Raw genomic sequence first — 27944 nt, forward strand, 5'->3', positions numbered from 1 at the left:
AAAGATGACCAAAAGCCAGGCTCTCCAAATTTTTAAGTTCACTTTAGGTGATCTTGTCCCCTGCTCTCTCTGCTCCCCTCACTTGCCTATGTTCCACAGGAGGGGGAAGTGGTAGCGTCAGGTGCCTCAACTCTCGGGGCTGTTGGGAAGGCACCTGGACTTGGTTTCTCTCAAGCTTTGGACATGAAAAATTTCAAGTTCCAGCATTTCTGTTGTCCCCGTGCATGACGAAGTGCCCTAAGCTCTCCAAGACTGAGGTGGCACAGACCCTGACAGAGGCATTTCAGATCATCAGCAAGGTGCTGGGAACTCCTCCCAGTGTTGCAGTTTCCTTGGAGTTTCCTCAACTGAGGTGTCCTGAACTCTGCTCTATTAATCACTGATCCTCAATGGATCCAATGATCCAGGAACGCCCTCTATTTGAGACGTCAGAGGCCCAGCTGGACTGTGCCCTGGCTCCTGCAAAACTCGGACAACCCAATTCGCCACAAATAAGCAATCTCTGCCATCCCAAAACTTGAATGCAGATTGAAAAATTCAAGGATTCACTTCTAAGAATCGAAACAGTCAACTTTATTATAAATGGGCTAATCCATCCAGGCAAGTTCTTAGTCCATTTGTATTTAACACAATAAACCCTTCTTGACTACATACAACAAAAAACATTGAGCAAGGTCAGGTAAATGACTTAACATGATTTTGTGCCCTGAACATTAAGATGGTTTTTGGACTGTAGTCTTATGCTTCTATTAGCAGTATATTAAGCACAGTCACAAAGAATGAGTACTCCCAAAGAATACTGAAAACTCTTGAAGAATTGTGACTGTTGATGATGTCTGCTTAAACACAGAAAAACAATCTGATCTGGCCTACACCTATGGATTCTGTGTGTAATTTTGAAATTATTGAACACCTTAATGTAAGAATTCAGCTCTGATTCCATAAAACAAGATTTCAAGCTCAGTTATCTTCTTTCTTTTTTTCCAAGCTCACTGTCTCAGCCTTCCAGACCAAGTGAAGATGCTTTACTGCTTTAAGGCACAAGAGATTGTTTAACGGTGTTAGGAATACGACTGGCATAATAGTCATAATTTCTCAAAGTGGCAAGGACCCCAGCTGAATTCATGTGTTTCACTTCCTTATTATACTGAAATGAATTTCCATGCATATCGGTTATCTTGCCTGCAAAAAAAAAAAAAAAAAAAAAATCCAGCAAACAGCATTTGAAGAGAGAGAATCTATTTTATTAGAACAAGTGATATAACTAAAAAACCAGACAGTCTTTGCTGTACACATGCCTGTCTTCAGATGTGAAGTATCTTTGCTCCCAGTTCAAGTGCAACAGGTTTTTACTGACTGAAATCAAATAACTAATGTTTTTATTTTCTTTGAGCAATACTTAAAATTCCTTTTTTGTTTCAGGAAAAGGAAAACAGTATTTCTCTCTTATGGATTAATTGAAAGAAAAATCCTTAGTTCAAGAAAGAGCCAGGATAAGTCTATACAACAAATTCTAACATAATATAGAAATACCCCAGCTAGTTTTAAAAGACTTTCAAGAAACCACTTAGCAAGAGCAACACGGATCTTTATGCAAGCTAATTTAACCACGAGATACCTACATAACAAGGAGGCTAAATACAGCACTGTGCTGCCCCAGATTGGTTGGGTTTTTGTGCCTGAGCTAACCTGTTTAAAGCTACCCCAGTTATCAACACTAGAGAATGCAGAGGACTTAAATAATGTCATTATGAAGCCTGTTACCCTTGCTTGACAGAATTTAGGATATCAAACCCCATAATTTTAGCATATGGTGGTGAACGGTTCATCAATGTGAACAGCAGAAAAAGTATAATAGTAATAATTATATTCAAATTCTTGTCAGTGAGACTCTTCATAACTTCTCTAAGCCCTTACACCCCAGAAAGGTGAAGTGGCTTATGTTGGCTGGAGACCACTAATTTTACTGAATTACATGAATGACTCCGTTTTGGAATTTGTACATTTGAGGAACAACTGCATGATTTGGCCTATTTTTGTTCTTTTCAAGAATTCAATGTCCACATACTGCATAATAAACTACTACACCCAGTTAGCAGGACAGCACAATTTTCCTGTGAAATAGTAGCCAACTGGAAAAAAGCTGATTTGTTTTGAAAATATTAACATTTATACACCCAAAATGTTGGAGTTTGGCTTTTAAAATTATTTGACAGTTATTGACTATATTAGTCCAGGGCAAAACAGATCATATCACGCTTTCCAGAGCATAATTTGCTGTCCCTTTGGAGTTGCTGTTGATTTCAAAGGGCTCAAAGCTCCTAGTGAATCGTGACTATTTAAAAATACATATTTACTGTCATTTTTCTTTCCAAAGACATGTTTGGAAATTCTTTTTTGCTATGAAAAGTATAAATAACTTTAAATTCATGCAGTTTCACTTAGCTTGGATTTTTGAATGCTATTAACTTACCTCCCACAGCATGCAGAATAGCTTCAGGTGCACATGTATCCCATTTCTTGCACCCAGGACTGGCAAATACATAAGCAGATGCTTTGCCTTCTATAAGCTGAATGATCTGTTACAAATAGAGAGTGGCAATCATTGCAAAGGATCTAGGCATTTAGAAATGGGTAAAAATAACACCAGGAAATGGGGATTAGGTCTGTTTATTCTATGTACTTATGGTCAGAAAAGGAACACCAGCCACTTCCTTTCTGGTATCACAAGAAATCATATTAAGATTTAGAAAGCTATACTGTGTTACCATTCTGAATGATCTATTTTTGATTATAATAAATACAGTCTATAGGATGAAAATCTGCTTTTAATTTCAGAGACAAGAATTCCCATCTCGTGCAATTACTAAAAAAATTAAGTGGAAACTATCTCCACGTTGTCTTGGTGCCATTTTGGGCCTTGCAGATGTTGGAGAAAAGAGATTGGAGGGTCTGGTTTTGATAGCCATGATAAAACTAGTTTTAAAACCTGTAGCAAATGAGTATTCCCTGTATGCAGAGAAGTTCTGCAAAGGAAGTACCACTGTGTGCTTCTGTTTTTATCCTTTCATACGTGCTGCTACATGGTTGGAACAAAAACTGTATTAACATGAACTGGAGGAAATGTCTCATAATTGTGATTAAATTGAATTCCCATACAGTCATGCTGGTCTTATGATTTTTTTATTTTCTCCCCTAGAAACAGAATACTGCGGAAGATGGACCTCAGCCGTGACCAGCATGGCCATTGTTACAAATATACCTATACCAAATTCCCTCTACCTCACAGCAGACGGAATGCTAGGAAGAGAAGTTGTGCTGGGACAGGAGGAGGAAGTCTCCTGTACATTCATGCAAGTAAGCAAATGATTTCTTTAAAAAGTCTTTTTCTTTTTCCATAGGTACCACCTCCTAGTAAAAACAAAAGATTTGGAGTTTTCATACCTTGTTTCCTGCTCCTCCAACTCTGATGACACTGTCTGGCTTCAAGGCACTAATGCAGTCATTTACCAGGGCACTGCTGTGAGAACGGGTGGTAACGATGATGTGTTTCCCAGCAGGTGCTTCTGTGAGCTGAAATCCGAAGGCCCCTATGCCCAGGACTCCCCAGATTGTCCTGCCCAATACCGCATCAGCTCCTGCCTATGAAAAAGGTACACGGGTCCAGGTGATGGTTAATCAGTGATCAGCACTTGGAATGGAAAGGAGTACATAGAGACATCTTTGTATATCAGGGAATATAATATTAATACTGGGTTATATATTTAAGTAATGGCACTTAAAAAAACCTACTCTGGAGCCCAGAGTGAAAAATTGGCTCTCTTGCCCTCTAAGGCAATGACATCATTTACCCTTTTCTTATCTGTGACATTGTTCTGGTGCATTACATCCTGCCTCCAATGACTCACAAATTGTGTATTTCTGTACTTCAGGCACAATCTGTAACTGAAAATATCTTGTCATTTTAAATGTTTTGTCATACATAGAACCAGCTGATGATACGCATTTATCAGCTCGAGCTTTTCCTTTAAATTCTAGTAAGTATAATTAAAGGCTGCATCATAAGCTTTTTTCTGCCCCCTCACAGATAATAATAAAATAATCTCCAAACATGTGTAAATGCCCATAGGTTGGCCATCCTGGAGTTCCACCTGAAACCTTGCCTTATACACTCTAACCCAGCTGTCAGTGACAGGTATGCTTTGTTTATTTAGGGCTGCAGATTTATGGCAGTTACCACTCATCACAAATGCACCTATTGCATGGATTTACTAAAGAACTTCTAGCAAAGACTGCAAAAACACCAATCTGTACTTGTTTTGCAGTATGTACTTTATATGTACTGCAGCAATATGTACATTATATATTTAATATACACTGTATTAGTGTATTACACAAGCCTCGGGATTCAGTATGGCTGTTAGGAGGTCCCTGAGATTCAGTTCCTGGAAACCAACTTTCAAAGTTGTATATATTTAATAAAAACAACACCACCTTATATGACAACTCTACTAAACAGTGGAGTGTGTTTCAACTGCTTTGCAGTTGAAAATGTGCTAACTAGAAATGGCTTAGATGTGGTGATTAGAAGTCAGCTAATGCTTTTAAATAAATCAGTGCATTTAATACCTCATAGTTGTAATATGGCTGGTTAATAACTCCTGCTATTGCTTTGCCTCCATAAGCAATTCCAATAAGAACCGTTACGTGGTCAAGGAGACCTGTACAGAAATAATATAAATGTAGTTATGTTTGAAAAAGAGAAAGTATGTATACAAAAACATAAACCTTCAATAAAAGTCCACAAATTGATATGCAGGGTGGTATCTTAAAAATGCAAATACTAATCAGGATTTTCAGGTGTAATAGGTTGGTTGAGATAATTTTTTTGTCATTTTGCTTTGAGGTCTTAAAGTGCCCCAGATATAACATAGTTCTATTAAGAGAATTCTAATTAACAGATAATGAGAAAGAAGTTTAAAGATACGGCTAAATAGCAGTATATGGTGACATTCTTCTATAATTGTGGTGTGAATTTCTTAAGGTATTCAAAACTAGAAATTTGTTGACAGTTGTACATTTTTTTTTCCCTGAAAAGGGGAAAAAATCTGCCTAAAAGATTTCACATTAATCAACTAAAAGATGCAGCAAGATGCTAAATATTTGGTTTGGAGGTTTTTCTTTTTTTTTTTTTTTCTCCCACCTTCATTTTAGTGTCTATTTCTATGGACACAAATTGTGATTTGCTGAAAACAGTTTCTTCCCATGACTGAAGAATTATGAGTTGTGGGAAGATGTTTTATTTTGAAAGGGCTACTAATATGGCTGTGGTATTTGGGTTGTTTGAGGAGGAGGATGTAAATATAATTGAGCATATTCCTGTGTCACTGAGAGGTTTAGTCCCTCAATTCAAAGTATATGTGAAATTGTAAGTTGGACTAAAATCTTAAAACAACCTGCCAGCAATTGAAGGCAGCCCTTTGCTCCCTGAAATGATAAAAACTGATGGGCACTCAGTAGCCCATCAGGAATATCCAATACTAGTTAGAACTGAATGGAATGATTAAAAAAATGTCATAGAACTCAAAGTACAGAAACAACATCAGCCTTATGAAACAATATTGTATGTAACTTCTATCATAAAACTATCTACATGTATATGCTACTTTATTACATGGCTGTAATGTTTTTTGAGTCAGCAGAATTAAAAGAGTAGCCAACCTTCAGTGTACTCCTTGGTTCCATCCAAGGGATCAACCCATATTACAAGCTTTAAAAATAAAAAAATAAGGAAAATTAACAAATATAAATCATGTCAATTACCATGCAAATACATATTTTACTTTAGCGCTTTTATTTCCTTATAGTAGTAAGGAAATAGATTCAAATTTTTAATATTACAATATGACTGAAGCCTATCATAGTATTTTACAGAAAAAGCTTAAAACCATACTGGAACATCTCAGCAAATATCTTTATAGAGTACTTTCATATGTCCAAAGCACAGTCCTTCCAAATTAATTTGAATCACAAGTTGTAAGAAGCAAATTCCCATTTCCCATTATTGCACACAGGGACATGCAGCATTTCCAGCTCTGGAGGTCTGATTCTCATGACTACATTTCAGTTTTCAAACTAAAAAGAAACATTGGCAACACTGAAATAACCTTTCTTCTTAATACATCCTTAGCTAAAATAAGTAATAGAGATAGCGTAAAATATGAAGACGTATGTATAACATTACCACATTACCACATTACCTCTTCCTCTTTAATTCCTGCGTACTGAGCAGGACAAGTTTTCTTCAGTATTTCTTCACAGTGGCCATCTTCAATTAATTCCTCAGTTACCACATCAGCGGGCAGTTCCTAACAAAAGTATTCTCAGAATTATTAGAAAAAGGTGTTGGACGCACCTCGATTTCCCTTAGAGCTGTGGATTTGCTTGCAGCTTACTTGACAAAGCTAATGCAATGGCAAGATGACACGGCATGGAAATACTTTTTTTTTTTTTTTTTGAAAAAAACCAGATGATTTCCTAAAACCTGCCAAAGCAAATTCCACTGCAAGTTACAGCAAGTTAAATTGTTAGTATGAAAGAAACTAGGTACTTACTTCTTCTCCTATGATTGTCACCTTGGGGAACTTCCGTGCCAAGGAAGCACAAATGCTCATCTGTACCAGTCGGTCAGCTTTGGTCTGCAAGTCATTGGCTCCGGTCTGAAAATGGACAGATAGGAATTTGTGTATTTCAAAACAACAACAAAACAGTACAGTGGCCCATATCCACTCAGAATATCTACCCTGTAATGAAAAAGAAGTCTAATTTGATAAATCATCAACCTAGTAAGTGGTCTTGAGAGAGGCAGGCTAAAAACTGAAAGAAGCAAGAGTTGCCCTGTATGCCCCAGAGCTACGTTAGACTGGTATGGTATTAGAACGGTATTTACATGCTGTGTTCTTCTCAAGCACCGGTGCAATTGTACTGAATATGGAGTTGTGCAAGTGCTACATTGTGTACAGAATAAATTACAAGTATGAACCCAGATATAATACAAGAAGAGGGAAAAGCAAAACTCAAGACGTTAAAAAGAAAGAAATAAATATTTTAATGCTCACCGGAGAGGCATGGCAGATTAGGAAAGATGAGAGATATAGGGAAGGTGTTAGTAAAAGGTGATTTAATGGTCCAATTAATCTAGCTTGCTTAAAAAAAAATGGAAACAATTATGATGTAAAAACTTCTAAATAGCGAACAGTTCCTTAGTCTAGCAGAGCAAGACCAAGAAGGGCCAGTAGCTAACCAGTGAAATTGAACCGGACAGGAACACCCATACATTTTTTTCCAGCAAAAATACTAGACACAAACCAGTGGACTTGGTGTCTCAAGATGACATGAAACAGTGACTGAAGACTTCCCAAAAGCAGCATAGCCAAACATCTTGCCAGATGTGCTATAGTAATTTCTTCTTCAACATTAATAACCTGCTATGTAGTGTAAGTGGGTAATGTATTAATACTTTCTCGCCTTAATCTTCATGTGTCTATAAATGGAGGAGCCCTTTAGGTCCGGAGACAGAATCCCAGTAAGAAATACTTCGGTTAGCACAGGAATTAGGAAAGCCAGTTCATCCAAGGATTTGCATCTTAGTTGAATCAAACAAAAATTTTATTTTATCTGCTTGTATCTTACTTTGTTTTATCCAGCTACAGAAATGAGGCATAGCAATGGAATATTCCATTTAGAATCATGTTATGGGTTAATTTTTGCTCAAAACCTAGCCTGTCCCTTATCCGATCACCTGTTTTTATGAAACTTTGTGTTTTGCTTTGAAATTTCCCTCTCATCCCCTAATAAATTTGGTTGAATTTGGCACTGAGTTTAAGACTTGGAAAGATCAAGTTATTGCAGAGAACGTCCTTTGTTCCAGGACACCAACCTAATAAAACAGTATAAAGTAGTTCTTCAAAATGGTCATCGATAACGTAAGACTGGCTGGACAAAGTGTCTATCTACCAATGGGAGAAAAAAAAATGCTACAAGGAGAAGCAATATAAATGGAGAGCTGAGAGTTGACTCGGGGAAAGAAAACTCTGGATGTCAAGAGAGGGAGGAGGGGAGATAGGCAAAAATTCAACTGTCCTTCAACTATTTTTGCTCCTCGAGGTTAGTGGATGGGAGGTCAATGTGTTGAGGGAAAAGGTGGAACGTTGCCTTCCTGGCTTCTCTAAAGCTTTCAGTGAGGCCAGCTGGAATTGGTCTTGATGTTTGCTGCCTGCAGCCAGACGATGAACGATGAGAAGCGGCACTTTCTGTTCTTGTGCATCTCTTCCCTCCAGACTGTAAAGCAGAGGCACATACAGGTTCTCTCTCTTGCATTCTGACTCCTCCTTCACCAGCCACCTTTGATGAGAAGCTTGTGGGAATTCTGAGATCGCTAGTCCCTCAAACAGGAACCTCTACTGTTGGTCATTGTTTTCAATCTAATTTTGTGTGTTCGTACCATCCATTTTAAAAAAAGAGCATGTACAACCAGTCTTATTTAGAATCAGTATCACCTGTTACTTTTGATCATTTTTGTTATATGGTACTTATAATAATTTACTTAATTAGTTACATATCTTAGAATGTGTTCATTTGCTGCTTTTATGATATTAGAAAATGATTGGGCAATGCACTTCTGATTTACTGGGAAATAATATTAACACACGTGCATTTTTTTTAAAGTGAAACTGAATTGAACAGATGAAAGCCAGCTTTTAGTTCTAGTTAAAATTACCTTAACCTTGCTGGATTCTTAAAAAAATAAGCTTAATGAAACTTGTTTATGCATTTAAAATGAACTGGTTAATCAAACAAAGTGCAGGCAGTGCTTCCTTTGTATCCCTGGACGCAACTATTTTAAGGCTTTCCTGTAGTGAAGCTACATTAGTTTTTCCAAGAACCTAAAAGCAGGTTATGTGGGAGAGTATTTTCTACTTACATGTGTCTGACAATCCTGCTATGCATCTAAGTACTTTTGAAAACACAGATCATTACTTTCCAAGGTTTTTTTTTTTTTAATTCTTTCCCCCCACACATTTGATTTTAATTGCTCAGGGAAAAAAAAAAAAAAAAAGGGAATAAGAAAAACTTGCAAACGTTTTTATAGTGGTGAATATAACTGACCAAATGGGGGAAAAAAAAAATCTTTTTTTGCATCTGCTGTCTGAACTGACAGTAAAAGTCATAAAGGATCAGGCGTTTCTTCACAACTGCCTAAAAGTGCTTACTATTGGAAAAATGTAAATACTAGCAGTTCCTTCAATGTAAAGGCCAAAAATAATACAGATACTTAATGCAGCCCATAATATTGTGACACCTGCAAAGCTAGGATAACTTCAAAAGTTAATTCCACCTATTCTAGTGGATTACAGTTAGTCAAAACAAAGGTCCTGGCTTACCAGTGCAAATTAAGAACTTCATGCAGATGATTGTAATTTCATTTCTGTTTTCTGTTTAGAACTAAATTTGAAGCTCCAAATTTATTTTGAAAACTGTGATTTACAATAAAATCTAAAGTTCTTTTTCTGTTTTAGAAAACGAAACACTGATTTATCCTAATCCAAAATTCATCAAGAGCACAGTACTTTAAGCTGTACTACAGATGTTAGAACACAGGTATGGAAATAGATGGGAAAGAGACACTATTATGACATGCTATCCAAAGCTTGTGTTTTGTGAGGGGAATCAGGACAAAATTATGGTGTGTTTTAAGTGTCTGGACATTCTTTAGAAATACTGATCAAAAGACACTTCGCCAGTGCTCTTTTAATCCTTTAGTAAGGAGTACTTCTTGTACCAGAGAGGTGAGCACTGTATTTGCTTCCCCAGTTGCTGATCTTCAAACACACCACTTTCACCTGTATCTAACTCAGCATTAATAAGAGAAATTAAATTGGAACAAAGTAAAAGTAATACCTTCTCCACTATCCCCAGATCTCCTGCAGCCATTACATTTCTAACAATTGTTGCAGCTTTTTCCGCAATAGAATACGCGGAGGCGACCACACGCATGAGTAGAGCTGGAGAAGCCATACTGAAAGCTGGAAAGAAACAAAAAGTGAAGTTGTACATTTCTGTCTTGGAGAGAAGACAAGAAGGAAAATATTTTACATAACATACCAGACAGATACAGTTTAAGCTGAGTAGGAATGGGAAAGTAGGCTACTGCCAGCGAGTAGTAATGAAGTGAGCTTTGACTTTTTTAAAAGTGCAATTAATACACACAGGGATACAAAGCTATTTTAGACAAGATTTGTCAAATATCTATGCTCTGACAGTGAACCTAGTTCTCCTCACTAAAATAAAATCTAGCATTAAACAGCAGCAGCAGCAGGAACTCTTTATCATAAATGTTAAGAAAAAATGTAGTCTACACCCAATACTCACTTTTTTTTAGATGTTGAACCCAAGGTCACTTTTTAACAACTGAACCTACAGAGTTGGTGTGTGCCCAGACTCAAGTACGAGGCTACCAGACAGGATGACAACAGCAACTTTACTTATTATTTTTATTTTTTTAAATATAAAATAGGCTTTTGTAGATGGCCTAATTGTGGACACAAAATAGGCTAATGATACGCAAGTACTGCCAACACTGCACTTGTATGGGAAAGTCTGTTCATCTAAATTGTACCATCCTTTCTGTATTTCTTTAACTTCTCTTGATTTCTTTAAGGAAACCTATTACATCTTCCTTCCTCCCCTCAACACTGCATGTCCTGTCATTCTTCCCACTGTATAGTCTTCTACGGCTGTTCCCCAGCACACACCAGTGCAATTCACTAGGCCTTCAGCTCCCAAACAGAAGAACTATCACTCCTGGAAAAGGCTAGCAATCATCTGTTCCTCCCAGCTTTCCTCTACCTCAGGAAAAAGAAGTATTGATAACCACGCTCTATTCTTTGAAATGCAGTGCTAGTTGCTTTCTATGTTTTCCTGTCAGTTTCTTCTGTCTCTATAGACTACCTGCTTTTTGGGTTGGGCTCACATGATATACATGATATATGTATGATATACTTCCAAGTAAACACTTGAGCACAGAGCTAGAAAAAAAACAGAGGAACTCATTAATCACCATATAGAAGACAATACATTGGGCTTCTCTCAGAATTAATTTTGGCAGCGACTGCAGCAAGTATTGTGTAAGTGTCATTACACAATACCTTCCCTTTCTTACTTGAGAAATCTACCTAGTAAAGTATAATATAATGAGGTGATAAGGCTAGCTACTGTAGATGATACTGATGTGACCTCAAGTTCATGTCTGTTTATAGCAAAGACAAACAGCAATGTCAGAGATACCAAAATCCCAAGTTTAGCTGGTTTAAGAACCTTTTCAGCATTTTAGAAACCCTGTACGGGTATCTCTGAAGTCAGATCTGTGAATCTAAGAGAGCAGAGTGTTGTGTAGGTACATTCAACACGCACAGCTGCTACTGTTAATTATTGTTTACTGCTCACGGATGGGAGCAAAGTGCTCTGGAGTCGTGTAAAACAGCCAAGGTCCATACCCAAAGCGCACATGTCGGCTATCTTGGACTGATAGCAGAGGTTACAGAGGAAATTTTGGAAGTGCTACCTGTGGCAAAAAGCAGCTCTCAAACAACTGAAAGTCGTAGAACAAATACGTGCCGTAACACATGGGAAGACAGATACTGTTTTAGGCATACACCATCATGTAAACCGAATTAACAGGAAGGAAAACTGAATGTAGTTCATTCCATACTGAAATATCTGGAATATCAGTACTTCTGAAAGATAGTAAAAAATTTAGCATATTAGATGGGAAGTTTGGGTTAAAGTGATTATCAGAAGATAATTAAGATTTTATGCTCAGCTTCTCATTCTTTATGTGACCTTTTACTGCACGTTTGATCCTGCTTCGTAAAATGAGGTTAAAACTTACTTGTTTTAAAGGCTTGATTTATTTAATGTTTGCTTAAAGTTTCAAAAGACTCAGAAAACAATACAGAAATACTATCTTACATTCTTGAAGCTTGACCCAAGGTGTTTCTTAGGCACATTTTTCTTGGGCGTTCTTAAGGCAAACCAGTATAGTTTCCTTCTGTGGTGAACGTATACCTGAAATCTCTAAACAAACCTTAAAACATTCTTATGAAAAACAAGATTTATTAAGAAAATCCGAAATGGGAGGTTCAAGACCCCCCTCCTCCCCAATACAGAGGAGGTAACTAATGAAGTGCAAAGTATGTTATTACTGCAAAAGTTGCCTTGAATTTTTACAGGGTGGCATCTCCTGTGTGGCACATCTTCTGGCGTGTTGGACCTTTTTGGTTAGATAAGTGTGTGTGTTAGCTGTCCTAAACTTCTCATCTCTGTGACTTTTTTGGTCTCAAATTAACTGGTTTATTTGTAAGTTCATGGCACATTCTTGCTGATGAGAGCAACGTCTAACGTATACTTCCACAATACATTCAAGAATATATTGCTTGCTTTGGACAAACAAGTTTGACTCTTACAAAACGGTACAGTTGACAAAGACTGCAGAACAACTATCCCTCAATTTAAATTTGCATATTATTTTCCAAACATACCTTATCCTCCAAATACCACCCATCCTTTCTCCCAGCCGAGCAAACAAACCGTTGAATGGTCTCGACTTGACAAATGAGCCTGCTCTGATACCTACTAAAATACATGAGTTCTCCAGTTCTTGTTACACATTTTAACTCGGAAATATTTAAATATTACAGGATGGCTACCATTAATCCATCAAAACAAGTATGAAGGAGTTGTTGACGTTTCTGTCTGTGTCTTTTCTGCAAACGTCCATTATCCAAATTTGTAACCTCACCTGACACAGGGACCAAACGGACAGCACACACGGCGCGCCTTTAAACGCAAGTGCGAACCTCGGACTTCTTCCTCCGAGCCCTTCAAAGCCCAAGCGACTAGAGCTCCCTATTTCTTTACAAAAAACGTCGGCTCACACTTAGTAAAAAGGAAACTTTCCGCTCGGCGTCGCCGAGGCGGCGGCGCGTACCCGGCAGCCGCGGGCTGGGGCCCGCACTGGGGATGCCCGAGCCCCACCGCCGTCCGCCTACCGACTCCCAGCGGCAAAGGGCCACCCCGCCTTCATTTCACCGAAGCGCTTCGAGGCCTTTTGAGTTTGTCCCGAAATTCAGCTCTCCCCGCTGGCGCAACCCTTCACTCACCCCCTCCGGCCGCGCTCCCTCGCACTCCGCCGGCCACCGAGGCGCTCCCGCTCCCTCTCCGCCCTGCACCGGCAGCGTGCGGAGGCTCTGAGCTCGCCAGGGGCCCTTCCCGGCCGTGCCCCTGCCGAACGATGAAGTAACCGAACCCGAAGTCCAACCCCGCCGGCAGCTCCCTGCCCGCACCGCTGGCGCCGCCCGCCCTGCGGCCTCTGCAGGCAGAACTCGCCCCGATCGTGTCGGGGGGGGGGGGGCGCCGGCGCCGTCACTTTTACAAAATAAGCTCGAAACGCCCCAAATCTCTCCGGTCCGAAGCGCTCCCCGGTCCCTCCGCCCGGCCCGCCGGAGGGCCTTCGCGGCGGGGAGAAAAACGCGTTGCTGCGCGCCCTGTCCCTTCCCGCCGCCCGTCGCCGCCGCCGCCCCGCTTCCCGTAGCGCAGGCGGAAGCGTTTCCCCAGCGCGCCCCGCAGGGAGCCCGAGAAGATGTTTGGGGCCTGGCGGGCGCCGCCGCTGGCCCGGGTCGGGGCGCGGGTCGGGCTGCGGGCCCGGGCGGGGGCCGCCTGGGGCTGGGCGCGCTCTGCCGCCTCGGAGGCCAACAGCCGGCAGCCCGCGGCGGAGAGCCGGCAGGACTCCCAGTACCGGGACACGGTGCTGCTGCCGCACAGCCGCTTCCCCGCGCAGCTGCCGGGGCGGCTGCAGCCCGAGACCGAGCTGGAGACGCAGCAGGTAGTGGCCGCGGCCGGGGCCGGCTGGCCCGGGGGGGTGCGTGCCCCGGGAGGGGCGCGGGGCTCCCTTTCCGGCCCCGGGAAGGCGGGCGGAGGTTCTCCTGCGGGCCCGCCTTCGCTGCGGGCACCTGCTTGGCGGTCTGGGCCTTGGCGGGAGCCTGGGCGGGCCGGGGGAAGGCGGCTGTGGGAGGAGGCTGAAGGACTGGGGACCCTCGGTGGGTTGGTTCTACTCTGGGTGCTCTCGAGCGTGTTACAGTGGTGTTTGGAGGAAGAGTAGCGACCCTCCGCTAGCGGAGAGCCGGAGTAATAACCCTAAGCTTAGTATTATGTCTGACTCGGGCTCTTTAAGGCTTTTAAACTACTAACATCTTCTGTCACAGGGTTAGGAAAGTTGACCCTCCGTGTTTGTGTGGGAGCTTGTATTACATTTTACCATCTAGCCGAAATCCAGGCTTTTTTGGAAGTGCAAAGAGCCGTGATGATTTAGGTGTTTTCTTGTTGTCTCTACAGAAATGTGGTTTTTCAGAACTGTATTCATGGCAAAGGCAAAGGAAAACAAAGCAGGAATTTTGTCTGCACGACGGACCACCTTATGCCAATGGAGACCCTCATGTTGGCCATGCATTAAATAAAGTAAATACTCACTCGTTCATGCTCTACTGGTTTGAAGCGGTAAATGCTTCCTATACTATGCTGTGTGTTCTCCATTCCCATTTAAATCAGTAACACGTTAATGTGTTCAGTGTTTTGGCAGGTGAGGCATTTTAAAAGCAAATGATGTGATTACGTAGGCACCATATGATGCCGTGGTGACATAGGCACCATGCCATGACATAAGTTTATGAGGCTGAATGTTTCAGTAAAAAGAGAACATCTTTTCAGAGAAAGTCCATCTTGTAACTCATTCCTAAGCAATATTAAATGCACAGTTTATTTGCGTATTGAATGTACCACACGCGCACATGGGTGAATGTATGTTCTGTGTGTGTATATGTAATAATGTTACCTAATGCATGGTTGAGCTGTGCCTTGCTAGTCTTTTTTCCTCTGAGTATTTGGTAAGTTTGTTCTGTTGCATTTATTTTATTTCATTTTGGTATCCTTAGTGGAACCATGATGACTAAATGTTGGTGTCTTTTAAAATACAAATTTCAGCTTTCATAGAATCACAGAATGATTTGGGTTGGAAGGGACCACCTAGTTCCAACCCCCCTGCCATGGTCAGGGACACCTTCCACTAGACCAGGTTGCTCTAAGTCCCGTCCAACCTGGCCTTGAACTATTATTCCTAAATACATTTGGACAAATTTAGATTCAGTCCTGAGAATCACAGCGTTACATACACTATGAAGTGGGAAAGACTAAAGCGTGACCCACAGCTTTTTACAGTTCTGGTGCCAAAGCTTGGACTTCTGAAAATGACGAGTTTTGGTAGGTGTTCACTTAAATCAAAAACCAGTAATATGCACTAGGCCAGTGCTGTGGATCTAGGTCAGTGTTTTAAAAATGAGAGCAAGTAGTATTTGTTCATTTCCAGTCCTGCAGGTTTATAACCTGCGTCTTTGAGTTATACTGAACGGGAATTCCTTTGGTCAGAGGTCCTCTGAGGTTCTGCCAAAATTCAAAATGATGGGCAAGAAAAATCACAAATGCACGGTCTTAAATGTAAATTTATCCTGCAGCCTTTTATATTTATTTTTTTTTTTAATAGGAGGATCTTAATAATGCAGCTGTTCCACATGGGGGAGCTAAAGAGGTAACAGACCCTTGTGTCTTTTCAGATTTTGAAAGACATCACTAATCGTTTCTATGTGATGAGAGGTTATAAAGTACATTATGTGCCAGGATGGGATTGTCATGGATTGCCAATTGAGTTGAAGGCGTTGTCAGAAGTCAAAGGAGCTGAAAATCTTTCACCAATGGAAATTCGACAAAGAGGTAAACTACTGTTTGCAGTATCTTTCTAGAAAAAGTTGGCTTCAGTATTTGTACATCCTACTCGTGTTTTGTATTTTATGCTTTATATATAGGTTTTATACTTTGTTGTGGGATTTCCTATTAGCTATTGGTGACGTTTTCTATGATCACTGAATGTGTTTGCCAAGAAGATTCACTACAGTGTAATCTGATGAAATGGGATAATTGAACATAGGCTTAATTTGTTGCTCTCAAGAACATGCGTAGCATTAACCATGGGTTTAAAAAAACAAGAGGAGGGCAGAGGATTTGATTTCTGCTTTGCTTAACTGTATAGTGGCAAGAACTGGGATTTATCAGTTCAACATCCTTTTGGTTTTTGAAGACTGAATTCGATTAGGAGCTAAAAAGGTGCATGTAAAAATTGGGCTTCATCAGGACAGCTTGGCTTAGTATCATAAGTAGGGATATATTTGTTGGTGTTTTTAGCAACACTACAAAATTACAGAGGTGATGCTTTCAGAGAAAGTTAATCTGCATTGTGTGGAAACTTGTTTTGAAGAAGTAATTTCGTATGCCATAAGTATTGAAAGACATCAACATTCAGCTGCAAAGCTATTTGTAATGAGCAATTTAAACTGATTTAGATTGAAATTGTGGCAATGAAATGGGCTACCTTATTTTCAGAGGCGTGTTGTTTTCAAAAGTTTGGATCAGCAGCAACAGAGGTGGTTAATTTTCACTCTTATTTATTTTACATTATTTGAAAATGCATTTTGAGAAGTCGTTCTTCATAACTGTACAACATAAATTTACAATATAAATATATTTCCTTCTTCCTTAAAAAGAAAGTTTATATTCTAGAGGTGCTTTATGTCCCTGTATTAGTCAAAAATGCCACTAATGGGTCTTTTTACTCTTTGCAGTCATTTTATGTAACTAATTCTCTGAAATGCATATTTTTTGAGCCATAATAATTATTTAATGCACATCAGGAATTGGTGCATAGTTTCAATGTGTTCAGCTCAGGCTTTTCTGAAAAACGTCAATAGCATATTTTAAATTACGTTGGTCGTAGCGGGTTAAGCCACGTGCTTAATTGAACTATTCCCTTCAGCCAGAGAATTTGCAGAAAGAGCGATTGAGAAACAGAAAGCCGCCTTTGTTCGCTGGGGTGTGATGGCAGATTGGGCTAACTGCTACCGTACGTTTGATCCAAAATATGAAGCAAACCAGCTGAGAGTCTTCTATAAAATGTATGATAAGGTATGTTGGACTTCTGTTGAAGTGTGTTTTGATTTGTCGTGAATTTTGATTCTCCTAACTTTCTTTTTTCTCTACCTTTCCGCTTTAGGGTTTCATTTATCAGGACTATAAACCTGTGTTCTGGTCCCCTTCGTCAAAGTAAGAATCAACTTACGATTTTGTCTTAAATTTTAACAAGGATATCAATAGCCTTTCATGTTCAAGTGTGTTAACTTGTGTTTGATATCTACCCAGAACAGCCTTGGCTGAAGCAGAGCTTGAATACAATGAGCAGCACGTCAGTCGTTCTGTGTACATGAAATTTCCCCTGTTAAAGTTACCGCCTAAGCTGACTTCTGTGCTAGGTATGGCTTCTGTATAGATTTTAAGACCGATAGCTTTTATTTTTGTTGTAATTGTAAGTAAACTACTTCTAATTTGTGTCTGTAGATGGATCATCCCCTGCTAGCGTGCTGGTCTGGACCACGCAACCTTGGACTGTGCCAGCCAATCAGGCAGTTTGTTACATGCCAGATTCAGCGTATGTGTCTTTAACTTGATTCAGTGATCTGCCCCAGTCCTTATCAATGTTTATCAGCAAAGTTAACATGTTCTGGACTCCCATTATGTTTTATTTAACGCATCTTTTTTGTGTCATTGGGTGGGGGGGTCTTTTGTGTGTGTGTTTTGGGGTTTTTTGTGGGGTTTTTTTTTTTTTTTTTTAAGTGACAGAATTGTAAGCTTTGGTCTATCTCTCTTAATATTTCTGCTTTTGTTTTAAAAGTTATTTCTTTATTCTGATGTTGCATTATCTTGAAATTCTTTTGAGATTTAAGAGTGAATTGGACATGCAGATCTTAAAACATGTTTTGCTGTCTTTTAGAGATGGAGCATTTAAACAATTTGTAGCCTTAGGGTGGTTTTAATTCTTTAGTATCACAGGTATATGTTTACATTGTAGATATTCAGTTGTGAAATGTACGACTACTGGTGAACACTTCATTCTAGCTGCAGATAGAGTTGAATCTACAGCTGCTGTTTTGGACACGCAGTTTGAGGTTATGTCAACATGTAAAGGTAGGTTTTAATGTTGTTTATCTTGAGATGCTTAGAAATCTGCTTGTATGTGTCTGAAAACTGCTTCAGTTTTGATGTATTACTAAGTTTGTTTACATTTTGTGAACATGCTTCTCTAAAGTAATACAAGGAGGAGTAATAGTCTGTCAGATTTAGTGATGGTGTATTATAACTCAAATTTTCATCCGTAGATTTCAAAGTACTTCTTAAAATCTGGATTCACACTTGGAAAACTTAAACATGGAGTGGAGCTCTGTTCAGTATCAAAATCTTAATTACACTGAATGCATTTTGGCCGTCTTTCTCATCCGTTGCTGATGAGAACAGGGGGTTGCTGATTACCTGATTGCCAAATTCTACGAAAACTGTTGAAATTACCTAGTGCAGCAGAATCAGTAGCGCTATCAGCCGTTGTTGTCATGTCCTGTTACTTTCCAAGTTTTTCATTATTGAGAGGTGTCTTAAGCCTTCCCCATAACCATGAAGAATATTGAGGTATCGTAGGTGACTGTTAAATTTGCATCCTAACAAACTACATAGTGATACTTCTTAATAGGCAGACTTCTGATTCAGTGTCATGAATTAGGATTTGATGTGTCATTTACAAGCTTTATTCATTTGCCTTTACCAGCGATTCAGTGCTGGAAATACGCCTGTCTAAAGGAGGTGAGACTGGTGGTTTCTACCACTTTTTCTTTTCAGGTTGTTTTGGTGTCTTTCCGTGCCTTCTATTTCAGAGGGAAAAAGTTTATCTGTTTCTCTGCTTAATATTCATGGTTTTACCTAATGATAAAATGACCTGGAGGTGTTCTTCTAACAGGTTCCACCTTCTTGAATCACATGATTTACAGATAACATGCAACAGTAGAGTTGAACCTTCTTGAAAAGAAATTTAATATTAGGACCTGTTCTTTTTATCTTCCTGTATTTTCAGTAATTAGTTGTACTTGTTACCTTTCTGTGTTTGTGTACCTAACTGTCTGACAGCACTTCCTATACACATTCCTTCTAGGAAGAAAGCATTCAGTGAAGGACATTTTGTCATACAAAGCATTCCTCAAGCTCTGTGATTCTTGACTTTCAGCAAGGCTTTACTACTAAGATTTCTTTAGTGATTTTTTTTTTTTAACCTCAGATTTTCACTAGCTTCATTCGTGCTGTACTGTCTTTATTTGTATGTCATTTAGAGCATTTAAATGCATTGTTCATGATAATATTAGTACTTAGTGGCAGAACTACAAATAGATCCCAAATTCAAGGTTTTTAGTCTACTAAATCATTACTGAAATCTGTTTCTGGAACACTGAGATAGTGGTCCCCAAGGAATGGGAATGCGTAGAGTGTCTAGGTGGAATGTCACTACTAATGAAATACCATTGTCTAAGGTAAAAGAAAAGCTTTTTTCAAAGGAAAAAACAAACAATTGTGTGCAAGATTAACAATGCAGAGAATTTGAAAGCACTTGGACGAGCACCCACAAACAAAATAAAGAAGTGGTACATCTGAATAGTATCCTGTCCATACAGTTGCTGATCCATTTCTGCTCTCTGGTAAAGGAAGCTGAATACATGAATTGTTTCTCCATTTTATCGTCTTTTTTTTTTCCACCCCCAGGTGTAGATTTGGCAGATGGTTCTTGTGCTCATCCCACAATCCCTGGCAGAGTCTCTCCTCTGTTACCTGCAAATCACGTGACAATGGCAAAAGGGACAGGATTAGTTCATACAGCCCCAGCTCATGGCATGGAAGACTACAACGTAGCTTCCCACCATCAGCTATCCACGGTACTTTATTTTTTCAGCTGTTGCTCTTGATTTCCTGGAACTCTTTAATCACATGCCCCTAAAGCGATTGCTGTGATTTGTGCATAAAACTTGAAAATGTTTTGAATCATTCACGTAAGTGCGAGTGTCACTAATGGCCTGCAGAAGCACAGGACTGACCTTAAAAAAGTGTGTATCAAAATAAAAGGATTAGGTTTTTCGTCTGTCTGCTGATTAAACCTTACAGGGAAGTGGTAGAATAGAATCCCATTTCTCTCTCTGTGTTTTTGTTTCTGAAAGGATAACACAGACAGCAATTCTCAGATATTGGCTCTCAGTACTCAGAATTCACTTTTAAAGCTGCATCTTGCAGCCCAGTAAATCACCGGTTATGTAGGTCAATATTACTATTGTTTTTCAGCAAAGCTTGTTTTAAACACATACATAAATACCATTCAGTTGTGCATGATCAGTTTGTGTTTGATGGAAATGAAGATGCAGGGTATTCTTTTCTTCTTTGCCTTCTTAAAAGAGATGACTCTTGAGACATTCCAAAAACCTGATTATACTCTTATTTCTGGCAGGTTTTTCTTGGGGGTAGGGTTTTTCTTGGGGGTTGGTTGGTTTGTTTTAGTTTTCACGTTAATTTGAAAAGTCATTGAAATACTACGTTGAAGTACTAACCACTGACTTGATTGAAGACAGTTGTGGTATATCTGCAAACATAATTGTGCTCATTTCTTCATAGGTAACATTCACTTGCCTGGTAGATTACTGAATTGTGGTTCACTAAATCTGAAGTGTAATTAGATGTGACATACTTTGCTGTTCATCAGAAAAGTAGTTACTCAGCAGAGTACTTAACTCACTTTTGAATACCAAAAAGATAATTAATTGCCACATGGTATTTTATTGATATGATGAACATATTTATTCTCAGGAATGTCTTGTGGATGAGGGTGGTTTTTTTACTGAAGCTGCAGGTCCTGAACTTCAAAAGAAGAATGTCCTTGACGAGGGGAATGCAGCTGGTGAGTATTCTTTGTTCAGGCCTTTCTTACTTGATCTGTGACATTCCTGCAGGTGTATTTTGAGGGTCCATATAAACCGAACACATTTTGAATACGGATGAGATACAGGCACTTTTTATTATGTGTGGGTCACGGAAAGGAATGAATTGAGGTTACAGTAGCAGTATGTTCAGATCGGATTTTAATCTTGCCTCATTTTTCTCTCAGTCATTCAGATGCTTCAAGCAGCTGGGAGTTTGTTAAAAGAGGAGAAGTATGTGCACAGTTACCCATATGACTGGAGGACTAAAAAACCAATGATTATTCGTGCCAGCAAACAGTGGTTTGTAAACACAGCAAGTGTGAAGGCTGCAGCACAGGTATATAATTTTGCTTTCTTATGGGACATCTAAAGACAGCTGATACCATTTGGAATCAGCGAAACAACCTTGCTATAGCTGACTCCGGAATATGTTCTCTAGGGTTTACAGACAGTAGTTGAAAAGTGTTAATTATTTGTAGAAGTGAGGAATGTTGTCTGGTTTTTGTCAGTACTGATACGATCTAGGATAAATACATTGACTGACGTATTTGTTCTTTGTATTTACAGGAGATGGACAAGTTTCTTAGAGCTACTAAATTTTTTTCCCCAAATTTTTTTTTAAAAGACAACGTTTCAAGGAATTAAATGAGAAGACATAATTTATCACTATTAAAATTTCCTTGGTTGTTGTGGTAGCCTTACATGGCCAGACATCTTTGTTTGCTCCCCTATTAATTTTGCCACAGTCCTATTTTAAATAACTTTAAAGCATATTTTTTTAATATGCAGTGCTCTTTGAAATTATATACATCCACAAAGAAAACTCAGACTAACACCTTAGGGTGCCTTGGGTAGCAGTGATTTCATTCTAATTGGGGCATGAGGTGTTTATTCCATATCCATCTTTATCTAGAATGAAGGAAAATATGGTGGTTGCTCAGCGGGGTTGGGAGTGAGTGGTAGCCCACGCTCTGTGATACAGGCAAATGTGTCAAGATGGGGTTTCAGAGTAGACAACAGCGTAAGATGCAGTGAGCCGTGAAACTTCAGGTAGAGGTACCGGTGCCTCTTCTAACTCACTTTAGGGTGTGTCTGCTAGAGAATCAGAGCTGGCAAAAAAGCATTGGTTGCTCTGCAGGGAAATGTACAGTATCTACAGCGTTTGAAGTATGTTACTGAAGAGCAGTGTGGGGTGAACTAAACAAAGTAAGTGTGACAGTTGCCCAAGAACGCGTTGTTCAATACTGGGAGAGCGAGTGTAGACCTGCACCTTTTTTTTTTGCTGGTAGCATAAGCGGTGTTGGTCTGAATGCTGAAGCGTGTTCAACAATTCACCGTCTACTTTGTAGGACGCGCTGAAAAAAGTGAAAGTTATTCCTACGTCTGCAGTGAACAGAATGCTTGAAATGCTGGACAGAAGGACGTTTTGGTGTATATCACGGCAAAGATGTTGGGGTGTTCCCATTCCTGTTTTTTATCAGAAGAACACAGGAGAATGCTTGATAAACAGGTATTTGTTTAACTTTATATACTGAAAAATGAAAGATTGGGCACTGTCTCTTGTGCTGCAGTTACACAATATTATCAAATTTATAATAGTTTCAGTATAAATACATGCTTTTACTTGTAATTGTTTATACACAGAACTAATTCAGCTATAAATTAAAAATATCAAAAACTGCTGAAGGTGACTTGTATGTAAGTAAAAGGATTCAATTTACTTAGATACTTAAGTTAACCTTAAAGTCCCCTTGATAGTAGCTGCTTGCATCCCTCATCTTCAGGTTAAGTGAGCTGTCAGTAATCACTGGCCTTTACATTTAAGTGAGGAGTAAAGTGCAAGTTGTAGTTAAAATAGATTGCAGCTGTTATTGTAGCACTGTAAGTTGAACACCACAGGTGTTTTGTTAAAATAGCTTCCTGCAGTTGAATAAGTGACAGCGAGATATCTGAGGTGGAATAACCAAATCAGTTGGAGAATTTGCACTTTGTTTCAAAATAAAGTGAGAGTGTCTTTGAAGAGCCAGCTTCAGTAAATGCAAGTAAGTGACCTTTAGCTATATGTTTTGCTGTATCTAAAGCTTCAGATGCCAGCCTTATTCTGCCATCTTTTGGTTGATAGTATCCAGATATTGCTAACACTGCATTTCAGGGCGTACAGGCAATGTAATGCGGAGGAAATCCAAGATACGCTTTAAAGGAAGAAAACTCAAGCAAATATGATTGTTTTCAATCTTTTAAGGAGTAATAGAGTTCTGCTCTTACCCTTTGAGGAGCAGAGGTTTTCAATTATGAATATTGTCTAAGAGGTGAATTCATAAAAATAGTATTGTGGAGTTCCACATTCATTGTTTATTTCCATAATTGTTTTCTGTCTTGAGATACGCTAGTGTAAGTCCATTTTATACATTTTAACCTTACAACACTTTGTGCAAGTTCATTGTGGGTAGTAAGATTGCATAACTGGAGATGAGCTTCAGTAGTGTTGCAGAACTTTTTTTATTCTGGTGTTGAATAAATGCACTGCAGAGAGTCTCCCATGTTTTCCAGAGGCTGTACTGAACACATAAGTATAGTAGTAGGTGAGGCTTAGGGTGTGGAGAGCAGGGAATGGACTTTAAGCAGTTAGTCCTTAGCTTCACCTACTGTGACTGGGTGTGTAGGTGCACAGGTACGTACTTTGACTCTGTCACAGTAGGCAATAACTGTGAGAAAAGACCCACAATAACCATAGATGTTTATAGTACCTGAATAATGCTGACACACGTCGGGAAATAAATGGATGGAGGCTCTGTGGGGTGTAAAATCATTTTACCTGCAAAAATTGTTACTGTATGAAAAATAAGTATATGTTCACATTAAAAGAATTACAATTATTGAGAAATACTTATTGTAATCTGTATGCAGACTAGCGTTACCTGTACTTGCTTAAGGTTGTTAAATATGTAGTTTAACAACAAAATAAGAGTGTAATGAAATCAGTTTAGTGGTTGGCAGTCAAATGTGAAGGAGCGATAGCTCCTTTAGAACATAGAGGAGCTGACCCAGCTGGTACAGAAGGTGTTTGAAAGGAGGGATGTGTGGGGATTCCTTTAGGCTGTAATAAAATTACCTTGAAAGCTAGTGACCTGTATTAAAAAGCATGTCTTTTGTAAGTGCTTGAGCTGTGTGCGATTATTGCTGCAGTTATACGGTATGTGGCAATCGGGGCATTCTGATGTGATAAACTGCAATAGTTTAACAGCTCGACCTTTGTGTGTAGGTATTGGCCTAACAGTCACACGTGTAGGTGCGTGAAGAAAGGGACAGCGTGGCACGTTTGGTTAGAATTGATCTGGGGGGAAAAGAGAGACCTATCCAATATGCTTGAAAAGTAATTTATTTTATTGCACTGATAGCTTCTGATGTTCATTTATAGTCAGTACTCTTTGCTTCTCACAGATTTTACAGCAGAGGTGAATTTTTCAAGGAAAAGAGTAAAATTAAGTATTTAAAGTTAGCTGTAGCAGACTTCTGCAACCGGTATAGGAAAAGTGCACAGAATATTGGCCTATAGAAATGACAGACAAATGTAGAAAGCAGTCTGTCAATTCATAGGTCATTTTCCTGGACACCAGTTCTTTTTGAAATAAACAGCTAAGCCTAAATATTTTGTACATTTGCATTATCATTTTGAAAAACGTATCTCAATAGGTTGCTGACATATTTCTGACACTAAGAAGTTTTGTATTTGATTGTGTGAATAATTAATATCATTAAAACAACAGTAAATAACTTACATTTTCAGAACAAAAGCTGTTTACTTATCTTGGATCCTGGATAAACATGCTTCCAGTAGCAGCTGCTCTGGAGTTTTTGAGTGGCTATCAAAAGTAACAGCATCTCCACTGGAAGTCAGTGTAGTCCACATGGAGTTGCTGTTACATATGAGAGCACCAATGGTCGATCTTGAGCAATCCTGTTCATGTGTCACCTGTAAAAAGACTTTTTTTTTTTTTAAAAAAAAGATGAAAAGTCTCTAAAATATACCACTGTGCTTCCCTCTAAGGGAGAGTTTCCCCTGAATTTGCCATGTGACAGGCTGCAGAAAGCTTCTCTTTCAAGATGCAGCTGTTTGTTACTAACAGAGTATTTTTCCCACACCAACAATCCTGTCTTTCTAACTTGAAAGCCAAGAGCCAGACTGTCTTCTTGTATGCAACAGGTTCAATGCAAGATCTCCATGAGTCTTCCTGTTTGCTGCTGTGGCCCCCCTGTAGCCCTAAAAGACACTTGATTGTAGAACACTGTTGTCCATGGCTATAAAGAATCTAATCATCAGTAGCGTATTCAATTTATGTAGAGTATATCACATCATATTGTGGTCAGGAATTGAAAAATTATTATAAAATTACGAAACTCTCTCTGAGAGAGAGAAAAAAGAGAACATTTTTTCATTATTGCTGTTTTCAGTAAGAACACAGAGGTAAGGTTCTGTGCGATTTTTCTGCATGAGTGGAGAAAAAAGATTTTCAGTAGAATACATCCACAAATAAACTCTTACATTGTTTGTCAGCTTTCAAAATTTAATAGATCTTGAGAGAAAACATACTGATTCTAGGAAATTGTGTAACTCATGGAAGAGAAGAGAGAAAGCTCCAAAAGTAAAACAAGAGAGTTCTATTTCCAATAGTAGCTCAGACCAAATACGAGAAACATACTTGAATCTGGCTCGTGCAATAACTTCTTTAGAAATTCCCTGTTCAGACATTGGCAATAGTAAGTACTATTGCAAAGATTATTCTAATGCCTGAGAGCTTTTGTCCCCTTCTCCATGACTTTGTTTAACAAGTAACTTAAATTTCTGTCAGAGAAAACACCAACCTGTTTTTGAAGCAGATTTACCCAGTGCTTTAATTAGCTTTTTAAAATATTAAGACATTTCAGTGACTTGTAAGCAGTAGCCACTTACCGTAACCCAAATACTTACTGCTGCGATGTCAATGTTCACGTAAAAAAGTAGATAACTTGCCCTCTTTACTGTTGCTTGAAAAGAGGTCAAGAGAACATCAGGCACAGTATTCTTCTCCTTCCGACTATATCTTAATGCTGCCTAATTTCTGTTAACACATTAAATAAGTGTTCAGCGTAATCAATATCAGACTTCAGAGTGATTGGCTGGTGTCATGGTAGCGTGAATTGCCATAGGGGTTTCAGTGTTAAAACGTAGCGAGTGACACGTAATGCAAGTTCTTCTGGATATTGTATGAATACAGGGCAAAGTTTTACAATGGTGTTTATTGCTAACTCAGTGAATTATCATGCTCACGTTGAAGCCTGCAGATTATAAAGTGATGAGTAGTTATTTGAGAAAGGTGGTTTTCACTTGCACCTTACATAAAGTACTTTGCAAAAGTCTTCCTCCTTACAATACAGATACCTTAAATATAGTTATTTCTCTGTCTTGTAATAGTTAATCATAAGTATCCTGGGAAAAGATTAGAGGAACAGGGTTGGGTTTTTTTGTTTGCTTGTCTTGTTGGGTTTTTCAAACTGTAGGAGGAAAAAGTAAGTATTGGTTGAAACGGTATCCTGGAAATCTTTGGTCTTAACTGTCTCCCCTTACAAAGTACTTGGCTGTTAATGTTCACTGATATTCTCTAGGGAAGCTGAATATAATGAAAAAAAAACTTGCACTGCTAAAATGCTCTTTTTTACTTGTTTTCAAACTATGATAGAATTGTGAGAATATCGGTCAGTAACAAATTGACTCCACAGTCATTGACTCCTTATTTCTTGTCAGTGATAGATCACACAAATCTGACCATCTTTCAGTTGTCTGAAAAGTTTTATCTGTAGCGTAAGTGTATCTGTTGGTTCATGTGTCATGAAAATGTGTCTTTAAAATAATTCTGCCCTTCATAAATTAACAATATAAGCCTTTGCGTTGCACAGCAATACACTCGATAGAAGGTTAGTCCATAGCATGTTTTGTAGTAATGGTGTATCTACAAATGGTAGACAGCTGTGGTCTGGCATGGGCAGTACTTACTTACTATAAATGAAGGCAGTTGCTCTATGATGGTTTCCCAAGGGAGATTGATAGCAAGGTTTTATTTCCTTCTTGTCCCTCCCCCTGCCTCTGATGGAAAGGAGAACAGTTCATCCTCACTACAGGTAATACAGTTTGCACTAACACAGTGTTTCAGGTGTGTCCCCCCTGTTAATTTCTCCAAATACTTGTGTGATGGGCCTGACCTTCATCGTTATCTCCTCTGTTGAGGAGAGATGTCATTGCAATTAACAGTTGCAGTGCTAGAGAACTGATGGCACTTCAGGCTGTATCTCCTTTACTTAAAGCTTAGAACATCGGACAACTGAGATTTCTGCTGTGATCAGACTGAATCCAGACAGTTGCTGGAAAACATTGTTTGTTGAGAGTATAGTCCTACAGGTTGTCCAAGGTAGCTGTTGATTTTGGTCTGTAGCTGGATTTATCACCTTTTAAAAATCCCTACAAACACTGATATCATCAAATACGTGTGGAATGCTTTTAAAACGTATAGGTGTAAAATGAATTCATCACTAGAGTTTATGTTCCTCCACTGAAGTGTATTTGCACTATTTGGAAAAGTTTGGAAGACAAGCTTAGTTCCTGTTTAAATTTGCTACTTGCTTTATAGGGCATGCTGGTAGCTTTTCTGTACTAGTTATGGGTGTGATTCTTGATCAGAAAAATTTTCTGGCTCTAATTTGGTGCTGAGGCCAGTAGCTGAGCACTGAATTACTTCTTCCATGAATTGCTCAATACGCATTAACATTTTGTGTGGTAATAGGCACGTTTTAGGATAAATCATCCTCTCTTTAATTTAGCTACTCTGTCTTCTGCTGGTGACTTCCATGGGTAAGACTTGGCCAGTAACAGGAAGGCATTGAGACTGTGGAGAGAGCTCTTAAAACGTTCACTTG

General features: G+C 39.1%; 2 protein-coding genes across 4 annotated transcripts in view; one reads left to right on the forward strand and one right to left on the reverse strand.

The window, feature by feature from the left end:
• Positions 1–601: 601 nt before the first annotated feature.
• BPNT1 (3'(2'), 5'-bisphosphate nucleotidase 1) lies at positions 602–10113 on the reverse strand. Of its 2 annotated transcripts, XM_009946611.2 has the most exons (8): positions 9961–10113; positions 6615–6719; positions 6261–6368; positions 5722–5770; positions 4630–4721; positions 3445–3642; positions 2474–2579; positions 602–1182 (listed from the first exon to the last, which is right to left on the reverse strand). In XM_009946611.2, the coding sequence occupies exons 1-8, from the start codon at positions 10075–10077 to the stop codon at positions 1034–1036; spliced, it is 924 nt and encodes a 307-aa protein (XP_009944913.2). In that variant the 5' UTR covers positions 10078–10113; the 3' UTR covers positions 602–1033. The 2 variants fall into 2 exon arrangements, with proteins under 2 accessions (XP_009944913.2, XP_009944914.1); XM_009946612.2 differs by lacking the exon at positions 6261–6368 and having other exon boundaries at positions 9961–10077.
• A 3586-nt stretch (positions 10114–13699) lies between these two features.
• IARS2 (isoleucyl-tRNA synthetase 2, mitochondrial) overlaps positions 13700–27944 on the forward strand; it is a 29649-nt gene continuing 15404 nt past the window's right edge. For both annotated transcript variants that reach the window (XM_086460633.1, XM_086460632.1), the window contains exons 1-12: positions 13700–13942; positions 14452–14574; positions 15723–15879; positions 16976–17124; positions 17213–17262; positions 17359–17468; positions 17554–17644; positions 18065–18180; positions 19795–19964; positions 20884–20974; positions 21182–21333; positions 22346–22506. In XM_086460633.1, the coding sequence (XP_086316759.1) occupies positions 13700–13942; positions 14452–14574; positions 15723–15879; positions 16976–17124; positions 17213–17262; positions 17359–17468; positions 17554–17644; positions 18065–18180; positions 19795–19964; positions 20884–20974; positions 21182–21333; positions 22346–22506 (1613 nt within the window). The remainder of the gene's footprint in view (positions 13943–14451; positions 14575–15722; positions 15880–16975; positions 17125–17212; positions 17263–17358; positions 17469–17553; positions 17645–18064; positions 18181–19794; positions 19965–20883; positions 20975–21181; positions 21334–22345; positions 22507–27944) is intronic.

Source organism: Leptosomus discolor, chromosome 2, assembly GCF_034619465.1.
Source record: "Leptosomus discolor isolate bLepDis1 chromosome 2, bLepDis1.hap2, whole genome shotgun sequence".
Lineage (NCBI taxonomy): Eukaryota > Metazoa > Chordata > Aves > Leptosomiformes > Leptosomidae > Leptosomus > Leptosomus discolor.